At 41.0% G+C, this 27,490-nt stretch overlaps 3 protein-coding genes, 1 long non-coding RNA gene and 3 other non-coding genes across 11 annotated transcripts; 5 read left to right on the top strand and 2 right to left on the bottom strand.

Annotated features, from left to right (window-relative positions):
- Positions 1-779: 779 nt before the first annotated feature.
- Positions 780-3,635, top strand: LOC115131739 (small ribosomal subunit protein uS7). Its single transcript, XM_029663696.2, has 6 exons — positions 780-884; positions 1,682-1,791; positions 2,062-2,271; positions 2,754-2,882; positions 3,227-3,325; positions 3,515-3,635. Coding segments are annotated over exons 1-6 (618 nt in total). The 5' UTR covers positions 780-883; the 3' UTR covers positions 3,584-3,635.
- Positions 1,851-1,982, top strand: LOC115132893 (small nucleolar RNA SNORA3/SNORA45 family). Its single transcript, XR_003864149.1, has one exon. It is a non-coding gene; the product is annotated as a small nucleolar RNA SNORA3/SNORA45 family (small nucleolar RNA).
- On the top strand, positions 2,439-2,566 carry LOC115132892 (small nucleolar RNA SNORA65). The gene has a single exon (XR_003864148.1). It is a non-coding gene; the product is annotated as a small nucleolar RNA SNORA65 (small nucleolar RNA).
- LOC115132894 (small nucleolar RNA SNORA3/SNORA45 family) lies at positions 3,013-3,143 on the top strand. The gene has a single exon (XR_003864150.1). It is a non-coding gene; the product is annotated as a small nucleolar RNA SNORA3/SNORA45 family (small nucleolar RNA).
- Positions 3,599-14,539, bottom strand: LOC115131737 (putative hydrolase DDAH2). Of its 3 annotated transcripts, none has more exons than XM_029663689.2 (6): positions 12,042-14,539; positions 10,164-10,841; positions 9,705-9,893; positions 9,006-9,125; positions 6,991-7,134; positions 3,599-5,851 (listed from the first exon to the last, which is right to left on the bottom strand). In XM_029663689.2, exons 2-6 carry the CDS (start codon positions 10,470-10,472, stop codon positions 5,735-5,737), a joined length of 879 nt encoding a protein of 292 aa, XP_029519549.1. In that variant the 5' UTR covers positions 10,473-10,841; positions 12,042-14,539; the 3' UTR covers positions 3,599-5,734. The 3 variants fall into 3 exon arrangements, with proteins under 3 accessions (XP_029519549.1, XP_029519547.1, XP_029519548.1); XM_029663687.2 differs by lacking the exon at positions 12,042-14,539 and adding an exon at positions 11,813-11,916; XM_029663688.2 differs by lacking the exon at positions 12,042-14,539 and adding an exon at positions 11,813-11,911 and having other exon boundaries at positions 10,164-10,837.
- On the top strand, positions 11,918-17,120 carry LOC115131740 (uncharacterized). The gene is made up of 3 exons (XR_003863999.2): positions 11,918-12,012; positions 15,453-15,568; positions 16,318-17,120. It is a non-coding gene; the product is annotated as an uncharacterized LOC115131740 (long non-coding RNA).
- LOC115131738 (chloride intracellular channel protein 1-like) lies at positions 16,891-27,490 on the bottom strand. Of its 3 annotated transcripts, none has more exons than XM_029663691.2 (7): positions 27,382-27,490; positions 27,007-27,100; positions 24,842-24,951; positions 24,560-24,685; positions 23,128-23,234; positions 22,360-22,541; positions 16,891-20,602 (listed from the first exon to the last, which is right to left on the bottom strand). In XM_029663691.2, exons 2-7 carry the CDS (start codon positions 27,046-27,048, stop codon positions 20,441-20,443), a joined length of 729 nt encoding a protein of 242 aa, XP_029519551.1. In that variant the 5' UTR covers positions 27,049-27,100; positions 27,382-27,490; the 3' UTR covers positions 16,891-20,440. The 3 variants fall into 3 exon arrangements, with proteins under 3 accessions (XP_029519551.1, XP_029519553.1, XP_029519554.1); XM_029663693.2 differs by having other exon boundaries at positions 27,007-27,085; XM_029663694.2 differs by lacking the exon at positions 27,382-27,490 and adding an exon at positions 27,303-27,321 and having other exon boundaries at positions 27,007-27,085.

The following is a 27,490-nucleotide window of genomic DNA, read 5'->3' as shown; positions in this document are numbered from 1 at the left end:
TGAGGATGACAAGCACGGAGATGAGCTTCCCTGAGATGGTTTCTGACAGTTTGTGAAGAAATTCTATGATTGTGCAAACCCACAGTTTCATAAGCTGTCCGGCAGGTGAAAAAGCAGACTGGAGGTTCAGGGTTGGCGTGGTCTGCAGTTGTGAGGCTGGTTTGGACCTACTGCCAAATTCTCTGAAATTACGTTGGAAGCGTGGTAGAGAAATTAACATGAAATTCTCTGGCAACAGCTTTGGTGGACTTTCCTGCAGTCAGCATTCCAATTGCAAGTTCCCTCAACTTGAGACATCTGTGGCATTGTGTTGCGTGACAAAACTGCAATTTTTACTGGCCTTTTTTTGTCCCCAGCACAAGGTGCACCTGCCACACACATATGCCACACATGTCAGGGGGATGGATTATCTTGGCATAGGAGAAATGCCCACTAACCGGGATGTAAACAAATGTGTGTACAAGATTCGAGAGAAATATGCCTTTTATACATTTGGGATCTTTTATTTCAGCTCATGAAACATGGCACCAACACTTTACGTGTTGCGTTTATATTTTTGTTCAGTGTACTATCCTTGCGCCATCCAAATTTAGTAGGACGTATTATTTTAATTGAAACATATGTGGATCATCACATCAATAACTTCAATATGAGGGTTTATGTAAAACACGTCAGGGAAATTATATACTCATTTCAGTTGTCATTACATTTCCATAATTCATGTTAATATCGGAGATGGAATTTCTACCATGGAACTAAAGTTCCATAAAAGCCGTGCAATCCGGATACTTTCGCTTCATTTCCGCCTTGCTGGATATCTGCATGAGGCAACCTCACCAGGCCCTTTTACGTCTCTGAGAAGTGTGGTACAGAACGGCAGACAAGTGAGTGAAAAGAATATACGATTTTCATGCCCAAAATTGCACGAAAGAGCACAATGTCAAACCAACATACGTGTAACATTACTCGTTCGCCTTTGCGTCAAAAGTATATCACAATTTTTAGTTCAAAGTTGTTTTTAAAGAGTCTGAATGTTTGCTCCGTGCTCAAATGATTTCATCAGGCGAAGCTTGTTAGCGCGATGCTAGCACATGTGCAACATGAATGTCTAGCTAGCTACACGTTTAGCTTCCTCGCGGGATCACTCAGCGCATTATGCTGCTTTACAATATGTCTAGTTTGCTGTTTAACACATGGCTACTTGAAATATATTGTACTTTTGCTCACAATTTGACGTTGGCTGGTGAAATTGTAACGTTACTGTAGCTAACTAGCTCCCGCTCGTTGGTAGACTCGAGCTGATACGCTTTTGGGCCTAGAGTGTAGACTCATTTACGTGGTCTGTTTTATTTTATATTCCTACTAGTTAATTACAGGTAGTTATTTACACCTGCATTTATGCGGTCCATGTGTAACCTAACCCACGTTGCCAACATCACTAGTAACCGTTAACGTTAGCTAACTATTCGTGTGTTGGCAGCAGTGGCAGAAATTCCTTCGTGGTGTTTCCTCTTGCATTCAACGAATAAGTTGATGATGATGTGTTAATGTCATTGATTAATCTAGGATACCATTATTACAAGGCCTTTTTGCCTTGTTGCCAAACATTGCGCGCGTGGTACCTTGAATCTCATAATTAAATCATCAGTATTACCTGACCAAATATTATGATTCTCTCCAGTGACTTCAGAGTCGTGGGAGACTGCCCCAGCAGTGGCTGAAACGCCAGAAATCAAGCTCTTTGGGAAATGGAGTACCGACGATGTTCAGATCAATGACATCTCACTGCAGGTGAAGCATTTCAATGTTTGACTGGTGACCCTTCTAGGCACTAATTTGTTATTTGTGTAAGCGAGGCTAGAGTCACGTCTTTACAACCCTCATTGTCCTGGTGTGCTAGAGTGCTCGCATAGTAAACTTCTTTGCATATTCATTGGCTGTAGTCTCTTGTGTCCCAGTCAATCACCAGCTCAGAAATATGTATCTATTCCCTTAAGCTGGACATTCAAATCTAAATTCTTGGGACGGGAACTAATATTTATGCTTTTTGGTTCACCTCAGGATTACATTGCCGTGAAGGAGAAGTATGCTAAGTACCTGCCACACTCTGGAGGCCGTTATGCTGCCAAGCGTTTCCGAAAGGCCCAGTGCCCCATTGTGGAGCGTCTCACAAACTCCATGATGATGCACGGCCGCAACAACGGCAAGAAGCTGATGACCTGTCGCATTGTTAAGCATGCCTTTGAGATCATCCACCTGCTCACTGGCGAGGTATGTACCATCTCTACCTTATCCAACATTGTTTATGCATCCCAAATAGCACCCCGTTCCCTTTATAGTGCATTACTATGGTCCTTGGTTAAAAGTAATGTACTAATTGGGGAATAGGGTGCCGTTTGGAATGCAGTCTTTGCCTTAAACTCCATGCCTGTCAGCCTCCCGCCACTATGCCGGTCTGTTTCAGTGACCTGAGTATAATCCAGTGGAGGCTCAGATGGACCCAGCTCTAGGAAGCAGGGCTGCCTAAACAAATGGGCAACTCTGTGCCGAAAGGCCTGGAACACACACCACATGGAACTTCTAATGCTTTAAGTCCATGCCTACTCTCCTGTTAGTTGTCACTCCAATTTTAGTTCAGTCAGCTGGATGTCTCAAATGTAGGCTGTAAGTGGCTTTCCCTGTGATTTGTACCCCTGAATATGGTTTACAGTTGTGGTGGTTGACCTTGTCTCTCCTCTGCCTTGCCCCCCCAGAACCCCCTGCAGGTGCTGGTCAATGCCATTATCAACAGCGGACCCCGTGAGGACTCCACCCGTATTGGTCGTGCTGGTACTGTGAGGAGGCAGGCTGTGGACGTGTCCCCTCTGCGTAGAGTCAACCAGGTAAAGTAGACTGCCTGCACATTCTGCTCTCCAACTCCGTGCCTGTGTATGCTGCCACTTGTTTCACTGCCAAAAATCTAGGCTGTCACAAGTGAAGTAACAGGAATATGAAAGACTAGTCATTTGTGTACTTGAGGCTAGAGTCACGCCTTTACAAACTCATTGTCCTGGTGTGCTAGAGTGCTCGCAGAGTGAACGTCTTTGCCTATTCATTGGCTGTAGTCTCTTGTGGCCCAGCCAATCACCAGCTCAGATACAGAATGTCCAATTTGACTTGTTTTGTGTAGATTCATATCGTAGTTTATGTTCTGTGTTGTTCATGTCTGCCCTCCGTGTTTTGTCAGGCAATCTGGCTGCTCTGCACTGGAGCAAGAGAAGCTGCTTTCAGGAACATCAAGACCATCGCTGAGTGCCTCGCCGATGAACTGATCAACGCTGCTAAGGTGGGACTGTTTAAATTGTAGTCTCAAATGCTGTTTCAGTACTTAACATTTGGTTCTGAACCAGTCTGCAGTTTTCATAATGTTTTCATAATGTTTTTCTAGTGTGCTGTTATGTTAGGGGGTGCTTTTTTGCTAGTTCTCGTGTCAATTTATTTGGTTTTAATCAGTGTATTGAATGTTTTGTCTCAGGGTTCTTCTAACTCCTACGCCATCAAGAAGAAGGATGAGTTGGAGAGAGTCGCCAAGTCCAACCGTTAAAGTTTGCTTTCTAGAAGAAAAAACGAGGAAATAAATTTGAACTTCATTTGTTTATTGTGGTATGGTGTTTAGTAAAATGCATACTTATAAAGGCATCAATACATGACTGGGTTGAGAAATTAGTCAAAGGTTTAAAATGTATTTGCTCTACTAAATACAAAGTTCTAAACATCACATACAAAGGCTACACTAAAATGCTGAATTTGAGTACAAATTGAGTTCTTGTTTTGATTATGTAGGTAGTTGAACTATAGAAATTAATGCAGTGTCTTAATTGCATACTACTGATTTGTAGTCTAATGGGGAGTAGGCCAGTGGCAATGTTTTATCACCAATGAGGACTTTGCAACAAAGTACAAAACCCGGGTACTGTGACTCAAACAATGCCAGTTTGTTCCGAGTTGCTATATCATGGTCTGGAGGTGTTGAGCAATCGTGTACAACCCTCAGTTATGTTTTTGACATTATGAACAACTGTCAGTGTTTCACTCCATAGGCCTTTCCAATTTGGGCCTTGGTTAATCCACAGGAACAAGTCAACTGTAATGATGGAAATTGTTGAAGGGGACTTCTGAAATCGTTCCTTCCTTGGGCTTATTCATTTGACCGTTATCTCAACCATCAGGACATTAATTTAAGTGTGTACAATTCCACAAATAAGTTATGTCCTTGGGGGTAGGACAAAGAATATAACAAGAGATTATTCATACCTATATAAAGCACGCAGCCAGGCCTGGTGGCAGGATACATTATTCAAAAGCAGACCTTCCAAATCTGCATTTTAGGTTTCACCTGTGTTCCAATTCAACAAACGTGCATTTATAATCCCTTTTACAATAAAGCCTTACATGCATCTATCACATTTGCGTGGTGGCATAGGCCTACAGTTGAGCAGAGTTGTTTACTCGTTTCCTTCAAATCTCCTTTAGCCTACATGACTGGAGACGATGTTTTTTTTTTAATTATGCCCCACGTTTTACTGATTGGCTACTCTGACACTGAGATACAACATCGTGGTTATGCAACACAACCCAAGTCAATGAAAATACATAAAACAGATGGTTTTAGTTGTCTTTGTTGCCGCCTAATATTATACAATGACGTTGGCTAGAGGTACTAGGGATTATTTTTTCACGCATGGTGTGCTGTATAAACTTCCGCCTACTCTTTGGATTGGTGGATAAAGCTCGTTAATTGAGTACCATTTTTGAATATTCGATTAGTGGTGTTGACGTCAACCGCCTATATTTAACGGGAAGAGACGCTATACTTAAGGTGTTTTTTTTTATTCTCAAAATTACCGGGAAGTCACGTGCATCACACAGTACACTCATAACAACTTCCGCATTACCAAAATTCTACTCTGAAATAAGCCTCACGTAGCAAATACAATTTTAAAAAAATAGATTCGAGACACATTGCCACCCATACAAAAACTGGCAAGTTATTTTCGTGCGGACAGATTTTTGAATTAGTAAAACCTCGCTGCAAAATATTGAGTTGAGAAAATGAGAGATTCGTCTTTTTAGCACGAGGCATTTGCTCTCCAAACTACTTTTTATCTGTGATTGTATTTAGAAATTTGCGGAAGGTCGATAAAACCATAGATATGGAATCCATACAATGGGCGTGCCCATTCAATTCAGGACCGGCAACCATTGCAAGTTTACCACTCAAATTGTAAAATGTTGAGGTGGCATGTCCCTTCTATGGCCGCAACAAAACAGCCTACTTGGAGCGCGAATAGTGTGGGTTGGAGAATGGATGATTATTTAAATACAAGTTGTTATATAGGGACATAAAATGCCCGCATACAGAACACCTACATTCAAATCTACAGCATATTAATGTTCATCTAGCCACGCTGCTCTCTTTCCACAGTAGGGGGAGCAGTTGTGCAGAATATGCACATTGAACCCTCTAGCCCGGTGTAGTGCCGGGCTCCTTGGGATGTCCCTACCCTAAGCACTGACCTTAACCATACCCCTATCTGACCCGTTTTCAACTTCAGATGTGGGATGTCCCAAGGATCCCATTAAGAATTTCTCTTCTCCTGCCCAACAGTTGGCGATGTCTTTGTAATGTTCACATTTGTATTTAAATATAGTCAATGAAGGTCTATGTGTCTTCTATGGGAGAATGGCAGGGAATTTAGTAGTATGGCTTCCTGTTGATAAGTAGGCAGAATGACGTCAGAGACCCTCTGAGCTTGGAGGCCTCGCTGCACGCTGTGGGGAGGAGGGTGTAGTCCGTCAGCTTCTGGAAGGCCTGGGGGGCAGGAAGAGATATATAATACCATTTTATTATATTCACATTTATAGGGAGAATCTTTGGCCAAGGACTGCGACGGCTGGATGACAAGCTTTTGTGTTAGTAGTCTACTGTTCATCCGCCATTCTTTATTCTAGCACGCACTTCATCATGTGACAATTTCATGGTATTTTGCATCAGGGAGGAAAATGAAAGAGTTAATGAAATAGAACATCATGCCTATATCATGGCACTCTTGTACTGAAAATAAAGAAATGAGTACCCTTGACATTTTCCACATTTTGTTTTGTTACAACCTGATTTTTAAATTATTCAACTTAAGATTGTGTCACTGGCCTACACACAATCCAACACATCACTGAGTACCAACTTTCATATTTTCATGCATGGTGGTGTCTGCATCATGTTATGGGTATGCTTGTCATCTGCAATGACTTGGGAGTTTTTTTAAATATAAAACTAAATGGAATAGAGCTAAGCACAGGCAAAATCTTAGCGGGAAACCTGGTTCAATCTGCTTTCCAAAAGGCACTGGGAGACAAATTCACCTTTCAGCAGGAAAATCACCTAAAACACAAGGCCATATAGTTGCATACCAAGACAACATTGAATGTTCCTGAGTGGCCTAGTTACAGTTTTAACTTAAATCGTCTTGAAAATCTATGGCAAGACTTGCAAATGGCTGTCTAGAAATGATCAACAACCAACTTGACAGAGCCTGAATCATTTTTAAAGAATAATGTGCACATTTTGTACAACCTGGGTTTGCAAAGCTCTTAGAGACGTACCCAGAAAGACTCCCAGTTGTATTTACTGCCAACGGTGATTCTAACATGTATTGACTCAGGGGTGTGAATGCTTATGCAAATGAGTTATTTATGTATTTCAATTTTCAATAAATGTGCAAAAAATCTTGAAAAATATGTTTTCATTTTGTCATTATGGGTTAGTGTGTGTAGATGGGTGAGAAAAAAAGCAATTTAATCAATTTTAAATTCAGACTGTAACAACAAAATGTGGAATAAGTCAAGGGGTATGAATACTATCTGATGGCAATGTATTTGCCAAAGGCACAATAACGTGGATATAAAAAAGTACTGCTTAATAAAGTAACCTAAACACCACTGTTCACTCACAGGAACACTTTCGGGACACTCTTCAGTGGGCGGGTGAAGCAGGTAGTCCACTTTGGAGGGGCCCCTGACGTAGACACAGTTAGCTGCTGCGCCCTCAGGGACCGTGAGCACTTCGTAGTGGTGATCAGTCAGCTGCTCCATCATCTACACACACAGAGGCAGGGCTAACAAGTTTTGCATGACAGCAGCGGCCGGGGTCTGTTCACATTAGAGTAGCCCACACAAGGAGAAACTGAAATGGGCATGAGCCAATCATCTCCGGATGGGGACCAAATAGAGTAGACTAGAGGTCGACCGATTAATCGAAATGGCCGATTAATTAGGGCCGATTTCAAGTTTTCATAACGGTCGGTAATCGGCATTTTAGGACGCCGATTATGGCCGATTACATTGCACTCCATGAGGAGAATGCGTGGCAGGCTGACCACCTGTTACGCGAGTGCAGCAAGGAGCCAAGGTAAGTTGCTAGCTAGCATTAAACATATCTTATAAAAAACAATAAATCTTAACATAATCACTAGTTAACTACACATGGTTGATGATATTACTAGTTTAACTAGCTCTGCGTTGCAAATAATCAATGCGGTGCCTGTTAATTTATCATGGAATCACAGCCTACTTCGCCAAACGGGTGATGATTAAACAAGCGATTTCGCGAAAAAAGCACTGTCGTTGCACCAATGTACCTAACCATAAACATCAATGCCTTTCTTAAAATCAATAGACAAGTATTTATTTTTAAACCTGCATATTTAAAAGAAATTCATGTTAGCAGGCAATATTAACTAGGGAAATTGTGTCACTTCTCTTGCGTTCTGTGCAAGCAGAGTCGGGGTATATGCAGCAGTTTGGGTGGCCTGGCTCGTTGCGAACTGTGTGAAGACCATTTCTTCCTAACAAAGACCGTAATTAATTTGCCAGAATTTTACATAATTATGACATAACATTGAAGGTTGTGCAATGTAACAGCAATATTTAGACTTATGGATGCCACCCGTTCGGCTTCTGTATTTCACTGAAAGAATAAACGTTTTGTTTTCGAAATTATAGTTTCCGGATTTGACCATGTTTTAATGACCTAAGGATCGTATTTCTGTGTGTATATTATATTATAATTAAGTCTATGATTTGATATTTGATAGAGCAGTCTGACTGAGCGGTGGTAGGCAGCGCAGGCTCGCAAGCATTCATTCAAACAGCACTTTCCTGCAAATCTATTCAAATCTATTCATCATGCTTGAAGCACAGCGCTGTTTATGACTTCAAGCCTATCAACTCCCGAGATTAGGCTGGCAATACAAAAGTGCCTATAAGAACATCCAATAGTCAAAAGGTATATGAAATACAAATGGTATAGTGAAATAGTCCTATAATTCCTATAATAACTACAACCTAAAACTTCTTAACTGGGAATATTGAAGACTCATGTTAAAAGGAACCACCAGCTTTCATATGTTCTCATATTCTGAGCAAGGAACTTAAACGTTAGCTTTTTTACATGGCACATATTGCACTTTTACTTTCTTCTCCAACACTGTGTTTTTGCATTATTAAAACCAAATTGAACATGTTTCATTATTTATTTGAAACTAAATTCATTTTTATTTATGTATTATATTAAGTTAAAATAAAAGTGTTCATTCAGTATTGTTGTAATTGTCATTATTACAAATATGTATATTAAAAACCGGCCGATTAATCGGCATCAGATTCTTTTTGGTCCTCCAATAATCGGTATCGGTGTTGAAAAATCATAATCGGTCGACCTCTAGAGCAGACACTAGGGTAATGTGGGCTTATAGGGCTCCAAACTACACCATGATAGTTTAAAACAGCCCAATAAAGCTTGATTTATCCTTTACATTATTCATCTGAGCACAGTGACATAAATACCGAGAGTCTTTTGAGGTGATCACTTTGCATGTCTAGCAGAATGTGGTCTGAACATGGGTAGAGAGCTACGGTATATTCATTCACAATCTTTCTCTCGGACACACACAAACACACACACTCACCCGGAGGGTCTTCTTGGCCCCATCACTGTTGCTGATTATGATAGTATCAGGACCTCCCATAGAGCAGATGTTCTTTAGACGAGCTCCCCCACACACTGGCACCGTGGACACAGCAAAGTCCTAAGACGAGGACAGAGACGGTAAGAGCAAAATATAAAATATTGTACACAGGGATATGGTCGTGTACTTGGACATCAAATCAAGTAAGAAATCAGATAGAGTATAAAATAAATACAGTGTAAATATTGCATGTAAAGCAACAACAGGATATCAGACAGATGTCAGACACAAACAAAGCCCTCCACACAATTGCATGCCACACCCTGAGTGATATTGAATATCCAAATCCAACAGGTTATGGTATTAAATACCATTACAAGTCCATTAAAATGTAAATAAACAGACCTGACTGTGAAAACATCATGTCTAGTTTATGGGAGCATGGTAGAGATGTAAGAAGTACACATTTACATTGTTCATAAAAAATCATTTGTCTTTTAACTATAGATCTCATAATACAATAGGACAATGGCCACCTGCTCATCCCTGTCGCAACACATGGGTTCTTTCCCAATTTGTCTTTCCTTGATTCCTTTGCTTGCCTCTTTCTCAGAACTTATTGGAGGAGAAGGTTTGAGGGGATGGACTTTGGATCTTGTCCTCTCATGTGGTTTGAGAAAGGAATCAAGCTATACTCACTCTGAAAGTGTCGGCCAGAACCTCAGCTCCTCTGTAGTTGGTGTGGGAGGAGATTCCCACAAAGAACTCCCTGCCGGTGAAGAGCACGTCACTTCCCTCCAGCGTGGCCCCTGCGGAGCCCCCCTCCTCTGCCCCCATCTCCACCACTGTCAGGTTGAGCTCCGACATCACCCTCCTCACCGCTTCAGTCTTAGCGAGATAGGAGAAAGGGACAGGGAGAGAGGGAAAAGGGGAGAGAGAGTTGATTTTCCAGGTCAAACTGACTCTAATGCAACATTAATCTATAATTAAAACATAATTAACAGCAACATAAATCAATAATTTAGACAGAACTACAACATGTTTAGTGGAATGATTCACAACACACACACACATCTCCTTCATTTAGGGTAAAAAAATAATAATAATCCGCGATACAGAGAATAAATTTTTTTCTCAGTTGTTGTGGTCAGTGTTTACCTCACTGCGTCTCTGCTGTTTGAAAGGCCTGGTGATGAGTGCCGTGTCTCCCTGTATCACAGCTACATCCTCTATCCTCCAGCTCTCTGGTAGCTCCGGGTCTGCAGGGATCTCTATGAGCTGCAGCCCCACCTTCTGTCTCAGTGCCCCTGTCAGCACCCCAAACTGTCGCTGTGCTTTGGCCAGGTCCATCGTGGTTTCCCCGTTTTCAACCTTGTTGTTTTTCTCGTCTTCAACCTTCCCAAAGGTCTCTGGGATGCCCCGCACCACGGCGTGAGTGAAGCGGCCGTACGGCAACACGCTTGCCATAATGTGTGTGTGCGTGTGCAGGTGTAGGAGTACCCTGGATATGGGCTAGTAGTGGTGTTCAGCCACTACAAGACAGAACAGTGAAAGTGTGTGCGCCACTAGATGAGTGGGAGAGAGAGGGTGAGAGTTCTTGTCAGATTGTGTTCCCAACTGTTTGAGAAGCTGCGAGGTGTGATGGCAAGACCAGCTGGACACTAAAGGGATGTGATGGAGAGAAGCAGCAACTCTATGGGGAGTCTGTCAACCAGGCAGGAAAACACACAGGAGAAAGTCTTCATCCTTGTTCTTCCACTTCAGTGATCAGCCACTCCAATACCCACCGCATTGATCCACGGAGGTAAATATGGGGAGTTTCAGTCTGATTGCTGTCTGAAAGAAAGGAGGGAGACAAGATTCTCTGGGGCTTTTTGATGAGAAGGATAGGACTCATTAGGTGAAAGTTCCTGTGATCAATTGTGTCTGCTCTACTGCACGCATCTCAGTCTCTTCGACTGTAGGACATACAATAGGCTACTGTCTGGACCATAACATATTTTCGCCAGAGAGACAAAAGTCTGTTTTGTGGTGATGCTGGAGTTGGACAGAGATGGCATGAAAAAAAAGGATAATCTGAAGTGTCCAGTGTCCATCACTATACAGCCCCCATATGCTACTTGATTTAAATGATTGAGACCAACTAAATAAAAACAATTATTCAACAGCTAGTCATGTAGATAGAGACACTATTCTTATTTCAAATTGAACTGTGAACCAGAATTAATACAGATAACAGAGTGGACTGGAGAATACAGACAAGGGCTGCATTGTTCAAGGGCAGATTATTTGAGCACAACATCCTACAATGGCCTTGCAATGGCAAATATATCCGCTCATTGCCTACAGTTTAGAGACAATCACTGCTTTGTTATCCCCCTTTAGTGAATCCCAGCGGCAATATTTGCTGAACGCAACAAGTGTTGCCGGATTGTCAATATTATGTCCGTATATGTTCACATTCTGCCTACATTTAGTGTATTCTGGATAATAAAGAGAGAAAAAACATTTGATAGCAGGGTGGTAATAACCATTCACGGCGGAATTGAATTAACTATCAGACAATAACAAAAAAAAGTGATGTTTCTCTTTCTCAGTATTGATTTTAGGAATGTAGACTACCTAAAACCTAGATTTAGAAATATTTATCTTACTCATTTATTTCAATGTATTTTTAGCATCCCATGCCAGCCATCTGCAGAGAAACATGTTGCACGAAAAAACATATGAAATATTTGCCTGTTAAGAGCTCATCACGCCCAGTGCAATGTCAATATTCAAAAATCTAAGTGAAGATGGAAGCCTACCTTATTATTGTTTTTACAGAGGTTATTCAAATTCTGCTGTGTCTTCCCGGGCATCGTATCTCGTTATTATCTTCTCTTCTATATGCCCGTCTCACCCGTTGCCCTGTTCACCCTTTCATCCCCCCCACTTCCCCTCCCCATCCCCCACCAGTCCGTCCTGTCCAGGATTCCACCTCTCCGCTCAACGAGAAAAGTTGACAGTAGGTTATTATCACGATTTGCTTCTTACCTTGTATGAAAGTACAGATCGAATAGAATTCACCCACCGGATTTCAACTCGCAAATGATTCTGACTTCTGTCACTTTAATAAAGTAGGCCTAGGCTTAACAGCTAATCTCCTTATAAAATGTTGCCCAAACCCGTTGAAATGTTGCTTCTAACGTAAACTCTTTCTATGCAGAATTCATAGTAACAAATATTGATTTCAAGTGGTCCTCGGAGAGATTATTTTATTCATATTTTCCCCCTGATCCATTGTTTCCAAGTGTGACAACCCCCAACACCCTCGTCTAACTTGTACCCGCCCATTCTACATAATATAAACGTGAACAGTTATATACATTTGCAATGCTATTTTCTTATCGTGCGCTCATCAGATTAAATTGGCCACATTATTAATTCCCAAACTTTCATCACTTTTTTTTTACAGACGCAATACGTTTGACTATTCAATGATTGTGTGTGTGTGTGTGTGTGTGTGGTTGGCCTCTAGTCTTTGTCTGTGAAAAATAATCCGGGCTTTTCTGCAATGGGTCATATATCTGTGCAACGGGTCCAAGAGAAAGAGATATGACGGAGTCACACAACATAGTTTGTCAAAGTGTCTGTTTGTCTTGATAAATTAAGATGCCGGTGGTTTATCACACTCGAGAGGTTCGTCCTACAAATGTTGAGCATTACTCAGTCTCACATTTGAGACATTCATCTCTGGTGAAATGGTAAACACAGAAACAGACCCACTAATGACAGATGGCGTGTGTGACCTGCAGACAGGGCAGTGCAATGTTCCCGTCTAGCGACTGGCATATGTTACTGCAGTCAAAAATGTCAAAACAGTCCACTGCAGATTTGATTGGGAGTCAGAAAATAAGCTTGGAAGTTCATTTGATGACGTAAGAGAGAGAAAGAGAGAGACAGACAGACACACACACATGCACACACAAACACAGGATTAACAAAAGAACACCATCTGTCAGCCCAACTCCAGCCCACACAAAAATCCCATTGAAATACAGTGAAATACTTTACATACCAGCACTAGAATAGGCCAACCAGCCAATCCTCCCTTCCCCATAGCAAAACATTTTTTTTAACAGAAAATGAAAAACAAGCAGTTCTTATTGGACAAGTTCATGTAGTTCTTCCCTGTTTCACTCTGTTTTCTTCCATTCTGTGATGTATGAACTTGACCCTAGCCTATCTAATGGGTTCAGGAAGGCTGGCTGTGTGTGGTGTGCTTAATGCCTGGTAAACTGTTTATCCGGCCTGATCCCACCCCTATCACAAGACTCCTGTCACTTGACTTACCCTCCTTGCCCATCTCAGGGCACTCTATAGGGGGTTATGGATAATGCAGTTACTTTCTCTGCCTCTCTTTACTTCGTCTTCCGGGCTTCCTCTTGCGCTACTCTTACTGCAAGTATTTATTTCTGTCTCTTACCTACTCTTTCTCTTTCTTCGTCATTCTCTGTCCGTCTATCTGTTTGTCTGTCTCCCTCCCGTTCTCTCTTTATTATCTCATGCATAAGCTGAATGCACAAGTTGAATGCATAAGCTTTTCATCAAGAAATACTCATGTATAAAATGCATCATGGTATACTGTAGGTTACACATACAGTGCATCCTCTCCACTGTTTTTACTGTGTCGTCTGAATTCACATATGTGGGTGTAACCTTCATTTTGGACATGATGTGTAACTTGCCTTGCTATTTTTGAGTCGGTACAATATAAATCACCGCCACCCTACATGTCACATTTAGTTGTTATCTTAAAAGTAAGGCCCTCTGTGTAAATCCATGTCAGTTTAAGCACTACATGGTTACCGTCCAAATTACATTTGGAAGAGTTTGGGGTGGAAAACGTTGCTCCCAGAGTCTGGTTGGTTAGGAAGAAAGAGCACCAGAGATAGATGGGAGGTAGATTGAGGGAATTTACAACTGACCATCTGAGGACAATACAAATGACATCTGGACACATTGCACTTTAAGAGAGAGAAATAATACAGTGAGACAAAACAGTGTGGTTGACTGGGAGAGAAAGATTGAGAATGGGATGGATTGGATTGGATGCTGACTTGGAAGGAAGGAAAGAGATACAAATATATTTAATTTGGGTTTGAATGGAACATGCTACCTATTAACTGCTAGTGGAGTTGGTAGAAGAGAGAGGCTGGAGGTATCAGGCAGGGACATTTACCAAAACGAGAGAAGAGTTTGTAATATTTCTAAAGTGCCCAAGAATAAACTTCTACAACTTCTAAGATGTCTTCTCCACAACTGTTCCTTCTTTTCCTGTGCTGTCTTCCTTTGGCAGGTATGTAAGAAAAGGATGGAGATGAGAAAGTTTGAGGAAAAGAGATAAGCTTGATAATGCCTAAGAATACTCAATTCAATAGGTTTAACAAGGACAACTAACTTTTTAGATTCGACCCATAGCTCAATAACAGGAGAAATGCATTGATATAATAATTCTACATTATACATTTACATTTAAGTCATTTAGCAGACGCTCTTATCCAGCGACTTACAAATTGGTGCGTTCACCTTAAGACATCCAGTGGAACAGCCACTTTACAATAGTGCATCTAAATCTTTTAAGGGGGGTGAGAAGGATTACTTTATCCTATCCTAGGTATTCCTGAAAGAGGTGGGGTTTCAGGTGTCTCCGGAAGGTGGTGATTGACTCCGCTGTCCTGGCGTCGTGAGTTATCTATCTAGTCAACCCGGTCTCAGAGCATTTTGTATTATTCTGTATGTAAATCCGAAAGCTCCATTTACTATGATATGTTACCTTTGGCATGGTTATGTAAACCAGATGGTTACTTAAATTAAGGCAAGGTCAAAGTGGATGGGTGGGCTTATAACGCAAATGCGAGTTTGAATCTCATCCCAGAAGACATCAGCATTTTAGAAACGTTTCAACTACTTACTACTTTTTAGCTACTTTGCAAATACGTAGTATGTTAGCTAACCCTTCCCCTAACCTTAACCCTTTAACCTAACTCCTAAACTTAACCCTAACTTTAACCCTAACCCCTAGCCTAGCTAACGTTAGCGAGCTAGCTAATGTTAGCCACCTAGCTAGAATTCGTAACATATTGTACATTTAGCAAATTCATAACATATTGTAAGTTTGGCAAATGCACAACATATAATGCAAATTGTTATTCGTAACATATCATATGATGGACACCCATAAATGAATACATAACATACGAAAAGTAACATATTATACTAAATTAAGTGTCTTGGATTTACATACAGAATAATACAAAATGCTCTGAGACCAGGTTGCAACCATTAAAAATTTTAGGGGAAAATGAATATCTTTACTCCTGAGTTATCTTTTTTCCCCACCTTCATACCCCCATTAGTATGATGTACATCTTATATTTGATACAAAATCCCTTTCTTTATTAGCAACTCTGTGCTGTTACACATGTTTCCTGCCATCTCTCCTATGGACTGCCTCAAGTTCCCTCAGGAGTGTCCTGCCAGGCAACGCTGACGAGCTAGCACAGCAGTGGAGATGCAAGGTGAGTGCAGGCTGTACGTTTGTGTGTGTGTGTGCGTGCTTGCGTGTGTTTGTGCATGTGTGTGGGCATTGGAGACAGTATTGGGTTTCCGGTGGAGGTGGCATGACAGAAACTATACAATAATGTTTCATGATTGTGTATTGGATTGGATAACAAACTTGAGTGGCACTGCAATTGTGTAATGTTAACTAAAGTTGAAGAGTTACGTGTGGGAGATGTTTTATGGCCCACTATGCCTGCCTAGCCCTTGCCTTCCTGCTGGGTATTCACTACATAATATGAGACAAAAGGCTAGCTGAAAAGGCCAAACGTAACCACTATTCTCTCAGCAAGCCGGTTGTTAGCTCCCTAATGCCTGTGATGCCATCAAATTATCTCTAAAAATAGCCAAACACTAAGTGGGTGGGACACAGGATTCTGTGTTACTCTGAGGATAAGAGGAAAGGGACCGCTCTGAAAAGTATTTTTTGCCACATAATTCGATTGAGGTCAGTAATTTGCAGTGATTGAATGTATTGTGTTAACACCATTCTAAATGCAGAGCTGGTGTGGTCTATCCACTGACTTTTGGTGAGCCAATTGTATGTCTCTTAGTGTGACAGTAATACATCCCAATGTCTGTCAGTCTAGCAATTACACTATCATCTCCTCTTGTCTCTATTTCAGTCAGTGCACTGACAAGTAGGCCTCGACTTACTGAAGTGAAATATACTGAATACCATTGAAATGACCCTTTTCCTCATCTGTAGGCTCCCTGCATCTGGTCCTGTATGAGAAGAGCTGTGCCAGTCCCTCTCAATGTGGTTTATCTGGGGAGAAACACGCTGCATGCTTGAACTTCACCTTCCAAAATGACCGCTGTGACACGGACCTGTGCAACGAGGCTATGGCCCATGCTGCCCCCATCTGGAGGGGAGGTGCACTGTGCATCCTAGTTATTTTCTCTCTCATACTAAGCTGATATCCAAATGTATTGCATTTTATATGTACATTCCTCATCATACAGTAACACGCACAACCTATACTGTAAAGGGGTGAATCACACACACACACACACACACACGCATCCTAAACAGTAGTGCACAGTCAGTCACCTGAGGGTAGAAATGAGTCATATGTCTATTGAGACATATCACAGTGTTAAAATGACAATGAAACTAGTGGCGAAACATAATCCATATGTTGATAAAATCTGCATTCATTTATAAGAACATTTGTTTAAATAAGGGTTAATATGGCTTTCTAACTATTCTACTCTTCTATGGTGCTATATTTAGCATAACTGTTGAAAAAGGATTGGCAGCCATTAATAAACAAACAAGTAAAGAAACAGTAACCAATTGTGGTTTTATTTTGACCGTCTTTTCAGGATGATTAAAACCTACAAAAGAAATACTAAGTTTGATTGTCATTGACTCAATGTACGCAACATAATCTAGGTTAAGTGCTATTTTTCCCTTCGAATAAAATTGAAGGTGAAGTAAAGGGCTGAAATACATGGAGGAAAGAATGCATCAAAAGTTAGGAAGAAAATAAACAACAAAAATGAAGATGGGTCTTTAAAAAAAGAGGATGGGTTTGAGGAGGGGATAAAGATGGAAAATAGATATGTATGAAATGGAGACGTAAAGGTGGATAATACATTAAATAATCATTAAAGACGAATGTAAAAAGTCCCTGAAGTCATCACTAATCTTACAGTAAAAGGAGGTTAAAAAAATAACTGTTACAAGCTTCAGTAAAGGAAAATACTAGACTACAACAGGCAACATTGAAATGAAGACTTGTTCTCTTTTTGACAAATAGTTATGACAACAGGACTATAGACAATTGACCGGTAAAAGTAGGTCCATAGAAACCAAATAAAATCCATAACATAAAGGATTCAGTCATGTAAAATAGTAATGGGTTTTATGAAGATTTTTCTTATCTATCAGCTGTGGAGGACATGTATGGGTTTTAAACTACAGATTCATCCCACGGTTTGATGACTCGACTGTATAAAATAGCTGACATAACAATGCCAACTCAGATGACAAATGACATCTTCATGTTTGTACTATTCAATAACGTGAATTGCACTTAGTGACTGTCTTACAAAACCTTACCCTGGAAGACATACAAAATATATAGGTTCTGTCTTCACTAAGCTGTTGTAAATGTATGTCATTATCATGAATGCACCATCTATCAGTCAGGCTGAGAGCTCTATTCAATCTGTATCGCTGAATCGTTACATATTGTGCAATAGAAATTAAAATGTAATTTCTGATTGAGCCGGCATATGCAACATTTACCGTGAATGCAGTCTCCACTAACGCGGTAACATTGCCTTTGAATTTCAATCACGCTGTAACGCTGACCACTGACCTATGGATTAAATAGAGCCCAAACAAATATGTCCAGTTCTTTCCCAGGGGACTGAATTTCAAGTCAATGTGAAATGGATTACTTATTCAAAGTCACTACACACTACAAAGCCTTAGTGCTGAACGATTAACTGACATTTCGTTTTTTCCAGGTTATTAAACAACTAATGGACCAAAGTCGGTTAAATTACTTGAATTCCATTTAGTTAGTCAAATCATTCAGAAAATAAATGATGTCAAGAACTATGTGGGACCCCGGGCTGAAGGGAGTTGTTTTCATTTAACAAATATTCAACATAGTTCAGCGCAGAAATGTCATAAATAATTACAATGACTACAATCCATTGCGCCAATTTTCCCCCCAGCTCAAACAGATCAGAGGAAGAGGCCAAACGAGAGGTTTCACTTTCGCCAAAATCTCTCCAAAATAAACCGAATGCAATGCGTTTGTAATGACTTACGCTTGTCGTTTGCCTTCCCGCATTTGCGACGACTCTCATTATTAGGGCGGAGAAATTAGCATCCCGTAATTGTATACTGATCTCAGGACGGATACACTTTTACGCATGCTACGTTAGGTTAGATACACAGACTGAATAGACCACACGAGAGAGGAATATACACAACACAACGACGAGAGGGACAGAGACAGTTAAAGAAAGTATGCCTTATCTACTTTGAAGATCTAGTCAAATGATTTCGTGAGAAAGCTCTGCAGCATACTTAGGCAGGCTAGCTAAATAGGATGACTAAAGACAGTATAGTTTGGGTAGGACGTAATGTTACATGGCCTGGCTGGCTGATTGCTACAGCCTGAGCAGAGATGAGATGATTACTTTAAGGAATTAAAAATAATAATGTAATCCACTAAAAACTAAGTAATATACACATTTTATTATTTCATTGTAATTTTCCATTTTTCTATTGACGTTTACCCAATGTGGACCTGATCAGAGACAATGGAATATTTTAAATGTTTTGGAAATTCAATGTTTACTATTTTTGGCTTTGGAATTTTCATTAAAAAGCTCTAAAATCATGTCATTATTTCATAATGCATTTCATATTTAACAAAAATAATCAAAACCAAAATTAAAAACCGTGATTATTATGCATTAATAGAACCGAAAACGAATGACCTAAAAAAGCTCAAATTGCTCAGTACTACAAAGCACAGGACTTCAAAGGTTCAAAGGTGTTTAAACAACTTAAACAACACCCAGCTCGATAGACCTGAAGTGAAACCTTTCATTTGTCTCACTAAAGGTTCAAACTTCTCTTTTTTCAAGTTCAAGTAACCATATCAAAAAGTACAAATACACAATCCTGTAGCATTCTCTCTTTGAATATTTCAGTTATCTATGTAATGTGCATCTCTATTTTTAATGAATGTGACGTTTATGGTTTAGTCATGCGAGGAGCCGTGTGCACGTCTGCATTACATCCTGTAGTTTTCCCTCAGATTACAGTGAAACATGTGACTGAACCGGCTTGGTGCCTCAAGGCCATACAGAGTCAAGTACTTTAATAACCTAATGTTCACACAAAGCAGCAACTATAGCCACATTACTTCGTCTGGAATAACTCAACTGTCCTGCAATATGAGCCTCTCACAGTTTTTTTTATAGTATAAAAATATCCTTCACTTTGAATGGGGGAATGGAGGTCGATTACTAATAGCAAAAGAGCCTTACAATGGGGGGGGGGGATATAAACTTGATTAACCCTTCACAGCGCTACAAGGCGGAGAAAGGGGAAGCCGAGGTCTGCTGAAATCATTTCCTGTGTTGGTAACAGTACAGTGCTGAGAAACACCTCTGTTATAGTGTGCCCCGATGTACTATTACATGCCCAAGACCTGCTTTCCTATTCCCTGAACCTAATCTCGGACCATTTAGCATGTATAAAACGATTGCTTCAAACTGACCATGTTAAAGGCGGTTCGCCCTGAACCAATATATCAACAGTGTAATAATATATATGTAATAATGTATAATTATAGACACACCTATAACAGACCTCTCTCTTTCAGCTGCAGGTAGCAGTTAAACTGGTATGTGTGTGTGTGTGTGTGTAATCACAACAGAAGAGCAGTTTACGGTCTGGCCAAGAGATAGAAGCTAATAGCTGGCAATGTATGGAGAGCAGAATTAATCATAGTGACTGAACACCTTTAGTTGGATGCTACCATATGTAACCTACTGCCCGTGTATAGAACTTTAACTGTGTGTAACTGCCACTGAATATACGGAATTAAGAGTGGATGCGGCATGTGACAAAAAGGGAACCATAAATTATAAGTCTCAGTTTCACAAACTCTTAAATGGCCAATTAAATGTTTCCAACTTGCTACGCTGTTGAATAATATGTGTGTCTGAGAGAGTGCATGTGTGTGTGAGCGCATTAGTGTGTGTGTATGCTGCCACATGTACAGTGTGTGCGTAGGTGAGTGTATAAGATGTATTCACTGGTGTGTGAAAACTGATGGAATCCCCTTCTCCTCCTACTTAAGTGCTTTAGCCACGGCTGAGTAGGCGATGTGTATCTCTGTGTCGTTGGGGCAGGTAGAGGAGAACTCCTCGCGGGCGTATGCAGCGTCCAGGTACCGCCACAGGTTGGAGAGAGACTTGGGGACGGAGAAAGTGCGATACTTCAGACACACAACCTGAGGATTGGACAGGGAGAGAGAAAAAAAGAGAAAGAACGGAGAGATACATGTAATTTCCCCCCCACTGCAAATCATCCTGTAACATTGCTTTTATTCATACTGTACATCTGTCTCCACATGCAAAGTTCTAACTAAGCAATAAGGCCCGAGGGGATGTGGTATATGGCCAATATACCACGGCTAAGGGCTGTTCTTAGGCAAGACGCAACGCGGAGTGCTAGGACACAGTCCTTAGCGGTGGTATATTGGCCTTATATCACAAACCCCAGAGGTGCCTTATTGCTAACATTTATGTTTACTTCTGGTAACCAACGTTACCAACGTAATTAGAGCAGTAAACATAAATGTTTTGTCATACGGTACCTATGGTATACGGTCTGATATACCACGGCTTTCACCCAATCAGCATTCAGGGCTCAAACCACCCAGTTTATAATGTAGATTATAGTGTTCATAGTGCGGTCTGTAAAAAGTATGTGGACACCTGCTCGTCAAACATCTCATTCCAACATCATGACCATTAATATAGAGTTGGTCCCCCCTTTGCTTCTATAACAGCCTCCACTCTTCTGGGAAGGCTTTCCACTAGATGTTGAAACATTACTGCGGGGACTTGCTTCCATTCAGCCACAAGAGCATTAGTGAGATCGGGCACTAATGTTGGGCGATTAGGCCTGACTCACAGTCGGCGTTCCAATTCATCCCAAAGGTGTTCGATAGGGTGGCGGTCAGGGCTTTGTGTAGGCCATTCAAGTTCTTCCACCAATCTCGAACAAACCATTTCCGTATGGACCTTGTTTTGTGCACGGGGGCATTGTCATACTGAAACAGGAAAGGGCCTTCCCCAAACTGTTACCACAAAGTTGGTAGCACAGAATCATCTAGAATGTCATTGTATACTGTAGCTTTAAGACTTCCCTTCACTGAAACTAAGGGGCCTAGCCCGAACCATGAAAAACAGCCCCAGACCATTATTCCTCCTCCACCAAACTTTACAATTGGCCCTATGCATTGGGGCAGGTAGCGTTTGCGAAGCATGATTCATCACTCCAGAGAATGCGTTTCCACTGCTCCAGAGTCCAATGGTGGCGAGCTTTACACCACTCCAGCCCTGCTCTTGCAGGGCAGACAATTGCCGAACTGACTTGTTGGAAAGGTCACATCATATGATGGTGCCACGTTGAAAGTCACTGAGCTCTTCAGGCCCCTTGAATTGGAACGCCGACCATTCTACTACCAATGTTTGTCTATGGAGATTGCATGGCTGTGTGCTCGATTTTATATACCTGTCAGCAATGGGTGTGACTGAAATAGCCGAATCCACTAATTTGAAGGGGTGTCCACATACTTTTGTTTATATAGTGTATTTTATCCGTATAATCTGATTAATGTGCCTGTCTGTATATTCTGTTTATTGTGGCAGGATCATTTCAGAGTCAAATTCCTGAACATGCAAATGTCTTTGGTGAATAAAGGTTTTTCTGATTCTGAATACATGTGGCTACTGAATAACCAAAATAAAAGTAAGATCCCAAAAAGTAAAGACAAGAAAAGTAACAGTTATAGCCAAGAAATGTTTATAGTCCAAAAAGGACTGATCAAAAGAGCCCATTGGATCTTTGCAGTTCGCACTGAAGTTAATGTTGTACATGTGGCAGCATTTAGCTCACAAGTGGTCCACCAACCCCAATTAATACTGATTTGATTATGGACTTCACACTAGGCCACAAGCAGGGCTTAAAACAAAGAATTACCTTGACGATGTTCAGCTTGGGCAGCAAGTTGCAGTCGGCCAGAGTGAGGTCCTGCCCATCCAGGAAGGGGCGGGCGGAAGAAGTGACCTCATCAGCACTAGTCTCGTCAATCTCCTCAGGAAGTGGTGAGCCAAGGTAGTCATCTAGCTTCTTCAGGGCCTTGAGCAGGCCTTTCTCTAGGTCTGACCACACAGAGAACACACAAAGTACAACACATTTATTAAGACGGACACGTACATAAACAAACTGTAGTACGCGCAAAGCTAAAGCTCCTCACTAGTATCATGCAAGTAAAGCCTTCAGAGAGCTCCCTGCAATTATATTGAAACAGGAATTGAATGTGCTGCACCATGAAACAATGCACAATACAAAGGAAATATGACTAACATGACTAACACCCATAGAAATATAATTACTTTAATTATTTGAACAAAAACATAATTGGACTTGAGGACTTGAGGTACAGATGTAAATTGCTGAGTTAAAGAGTAATTTAAAATGACTCATTGCACATAACAAATGCTTATCTTAGTGTGTACTTTTCACTGTACTTCTGAAAGCGCTGCTAAAAATACAAGACCACAGGCAACCGGTTTGTGAAGAGACGCAAGGCTCAGAGCATAATGCCATTAACAAAGACACTCCCTGCTGCTCTGGAATACAGAGACAGATTGTGGGAGTTCTTGCAGGTGCTTGTTAACACGCAATAGTGTTTCTGTACATGAAAGGGTCGGGCTCAGTTCATCCTGAGTTGTCATTGTCACTCACTGTCATTGAGCTGGGGGTTTGAATTCTTGATGTAGGCCGAGAACTTGGAGAACACATCCAGGCCGGCTGTGTTAGACTCAGGGTTCCTGGAAGCCATGCGGGGGTATCTGGGAAGGGGGTGGAGGACGTATTACAAATTTGCCATCTAGCAGACCTCAGTCAGCAAGTTATCATGGGAGAAAGCATGTTGTCTTCAGAGAGGAACACAGGAAGTAACGTTAAACACATAAAGTACATGCAAGGACAGTACATAACCTATCAACATACTTTACAGAGGCAAACAACACACACAAATGATTATACAAAGGAAGCTAAGCTTCTCCTAAAGTAAATTGAAGGAAATTGTCAACCTTGTATAATTACTTTTGTCTATACAGAAATAATTCAAAACATTCCAAATAAGCAAGTACACCAGAAAGCATGGTTTGGCCCCAGATGATCATTAACTTCATAAAAAAAAACAAGCTGTGGATTGTTCTAAATCACAAGTGAATAGCCTACAGTTGGAAGGCCCGCAATTTGGGCACTGCGCGCATTTAAATACCAAATAGATTATTGTTGTGTTATGACTGTCAGTGAAAAGCAGCTAAAATAGTGCCAGGCATATCACTATATTTCAAAATACAATTGCTATCGCTGGAAAGAGAAGACAATAAAAAGTCTCTAATCTATTTTTTTGTTATCAAAATTCTCAATTTGAGCAAACCAGAGCCTATCTTATTGGCACCAGCAGAGCGCATCCTCCTTATCCCCGGTGAGTGCGCATATTCACTCATCATTAGATCAGTGCAACTTGAAACTTTGTTTTTGGACAATCATTTCCTCCTCCAGGTTAGATGGCCATCTGTATAATTTCTGTCTCCCCTTTTCGTAGGCCTAGATTAGATGCCTGCAGACAAGGTCGTAATTATTGATTATTGATTATTGTCAGCAGTAGCCTATACTTTTTGTAACCCTGTACTTTTTGTTTTATTCAAAAATATTCTGCTCATGTCTCCAGTCATACAAAGTTTAGTAGAATTGAAATGAAATGTGTTTATAAAAGGCCACATTTTTTCCTGTGAAAAGAAAGGGGAAGAAACGTATCTGATATAGCCTATAGCCTAGGCCTACTCTGCGCCACAACACGCTCAGCGATGCATTGAAGGGTATTTTTTGGAAACAGTGATTGAGTTATACTATTAGCCTAAATGATGACTATCCAATCTACTCAGAATAGTAGGCTATCTTACATAAGTCTACAAATGCGATGATAGATGCATGGAATGCTTTATTATAAAAAAAATGTGCTTCCCCAAACTTGAAATTCATGTGCCACCTATGAACATAGATCTGGAAGGATATGGAACAGCTTGATGCAAGTAGCAGCATAACTGTTTGATGGTTTGATCAGAGGATGGAATAAGAATAGAATGATGGAAGGAGTGATTACTTTGGAGGGGACAGGTTCTCCTCCAGGAACTCTTCTATCTTGTTGGTGTCTGTTTTCACCTCCGTCCCATAGAGCAGGAAGGGGGGCTGAGCACCAGGTGCTAGGTCCTTAAGGATGTCTGGTTTCCTATCAAGAGAGAGAGAAATGACAGAGGGAGAGAGGGGAAACAATGACAGCATTAGAGTGAGTAAGTAGCTTAGACATGTGCAAATGTAATATAAATGTATATGTAATATAAATGTATATGTAATATAAATATAGATTGATAGGCATTAGACAGACCTCTTCATGTCCACGGTGGTGACGTTGAACGTTACTCCTTTAAGCCACAGCACCATGAAGAGGCGCTGGGAGAACGGACAGTTGCCAATGCTCTGGCCATCACTGCCTGCCTAGAATGGGATAGAAGGCCACATATTATGGTCATTCATCCGAACAAGAAGATCATATACTACCCAAGAGAGATCGGGGAAGTCAAAGAGTGATTACCCTCAAAGAGTAATGTGTGACAGAGCAGGGCTGTGGGTCTCTTGAAATTTGAATGGTGGGGAAATGAACAGGAAGTAAGTATTTTAAGCTGCTACCACAAGGATATCTTTCATACCTGATGAGAAAAAAGGGTTCTAAGTCTAGATATTCACACAGAGAAATCATTATAAGAGAGTGAAAAAAGGGTACCCTATATACCTTATATTAGACCGTGTTTTCCTCTGAATGACCACACCCCTGGGCTGCTCTGGCCAGCTTATGAAATATACACTGAACAAAAATATAAATGCAAGAATTTCAAAGATTTTACTGAGTTACAGTTCATATAAGGAAATCCGTCAATTTAAATAAATTATTTTAGGCCCTAATCTTTGGATTTCACATGACTGGGAATACAGATTAGCATCTGTTAGTCGCAGATACCTTAAAAAAAAGGTAGGGATGTGGATCAGAAAACCAGTCAGTATCTGGTGTGTCCACCACTTGACTCATGCAGTGCGATACATCTCCTTTGCATAGAGCTGATCAGGCTGTTGATTGTGGCCTGTGGAATGTTGTCCCACTCCTCTTAAATGGCAGACATTGTGTATGGCGTGATGGCGGTGGACGAATAGCACGACAATGGGCCTCAGAATCTTGCCATTGATAAAATGGAATTGTGTTCATTGTCCATAGCTTATGCCTGCCCATACCCCACTGCTACCATGGGGAACTCTGTTCACAACATGTACAACAGCAAACCGCTGGCCCACACGACGCCATACACGATGTCTGCCATCTGCCCGGTACAGTTGAAGTCCGGATTCATCCGTGAAGAGCACACTTCTCCAGCGTGCCAGTGGCCATTAAAGGTGAGCATTTGCCCACTGATGTCGTTTATGACGCCAAACTGCAGTCAGGTCAAGACCCTGGTGAGGACGACGAGCACGCAGATGAGCTTCTCGGAGGTTTCTGAAATTCTTCAGTTGTGCACACCCACAGTTTCATCAACTGTCCGGGTGGCTGGTCTCAGATGATCCAGCAGGTGAAGATGCCGGATGTGGAGGTCCTGGACTGGCGTGGTTACACGTGGTCTGCGGTTGTGAGGACGGTTGGACGTACTGCCAAATTATTTAAAACAACGTTGGAGGAGGCTTATGGTATTGAAATTAACAATAAATTATCTGGCAACAGCTCTGGTGGACAGTCCTGCATGCCAGCTCCATGCTCCGTCAAAACTTAAAACATCCTGGAATTGTGTTGTGTGACAAAACTGCACATTTTAGAGTGGCCTTTTATTGTCCCCAGCTCAAGGTGCACGTGTGTAATAATCATGCTGTTTAATCAGCTTCCTTGATATGCCACAACTGTAAGGTGGATGTATTATCTTGGCAAAGGAGGAAATTCTCACTAACAGGTGCACAATATTTGAGAGAAATAAGCTTTTTGTGAGTATGGAAAATTTCAGGGATTTTTGTTGTTAGCTCAAGAAACATGGGATCAACACTTTACATGTTACGTTTATATTTTTGTTCAGTATAGATTAAGGAGCCTATATATCATATGTATTATCTTAATGTGCATTTAATTAGATTATAAAATGTTCTGGCCATTGAACTGATGTGCCAAATGGGGTACAGCAATAGGCATGGCTAATATGTTAATCAAATATAGCGTAATATATGGCCGCCCTATCTACCAACTTATGAATACCATGAAAACCCTTAGGCCTGCTTTCTCTAGGCATTCAGTCTTCAAACAAATGATGCGAGGGACCAGTGGCAACAGTTTACTTTTCTCACTGATAAGTTATCTTGCTGCAGAAATGCGTGGGTTATAATGACGTTTTAGTAAAATAGATTACATTGTACCACATAATGACATTTTGGCAGCGAAAAGTAATGGCGCATTGTTTACAAAGTAACTTGTCCAAGATATGATTATGCATGTCACAGAATGGATTTGATGACGTTGCTTACCTTCACAAAAAGTTCAACTTGAGGTTGATTTTCGTCACTCATCTTTTTGTTTCAAGTGTTGCTGCTGGAACTGGAATACCTAAAGGAGACAGGACTGATTCGTTTTTGGATGGGTAACGTTAACTACTCGCAATGTGCAGTCTTGCACTAACTTTCAGATATTTGACTAATTTCAATGATAAACATAACCGATGTCGACCAAGGGCTTGGACGCACTATCTGCTATAGTCAGTCAGATAAATTCGATAGTTTATATAAACTAATACAAACAAGCAGCAGGAAAAATAAGGTCTTACTGTAAACCGTTATGACTTAATTAATAACAACCTTTCACGCGAGTTTGGTGAGTAACAATGTAGTCTAAATTGTTCTTACCTCGCTCACGTCCTGTGTGGAACTTGCAGTTAACGCCTTTTCGGTTTCCCCTCCCTCTGTGTCGCTTGCTACACACTCATTCCTCCATTTCCTGGAAAGCCCACATACA

Source organism: Oncorhynchus nerka, linkage group LG7, assembly GCF_034236695.1.
Source record: "Oncorhynchus nerka isolate Pitt River linkage group LG7, Oner_Uvic_2.0, whole genome shotgun sequence".
NCBI classification, from domain to species: Eukaryota; Metazoa; Chordata; class Actinopteri; order Salmoniformes; family Salmonidae; genus Oncorhynchus; species Oncorhynchus nerka.
This window is presented reverse-complemented; position numbering and strand designations above follow the sequence as displayed.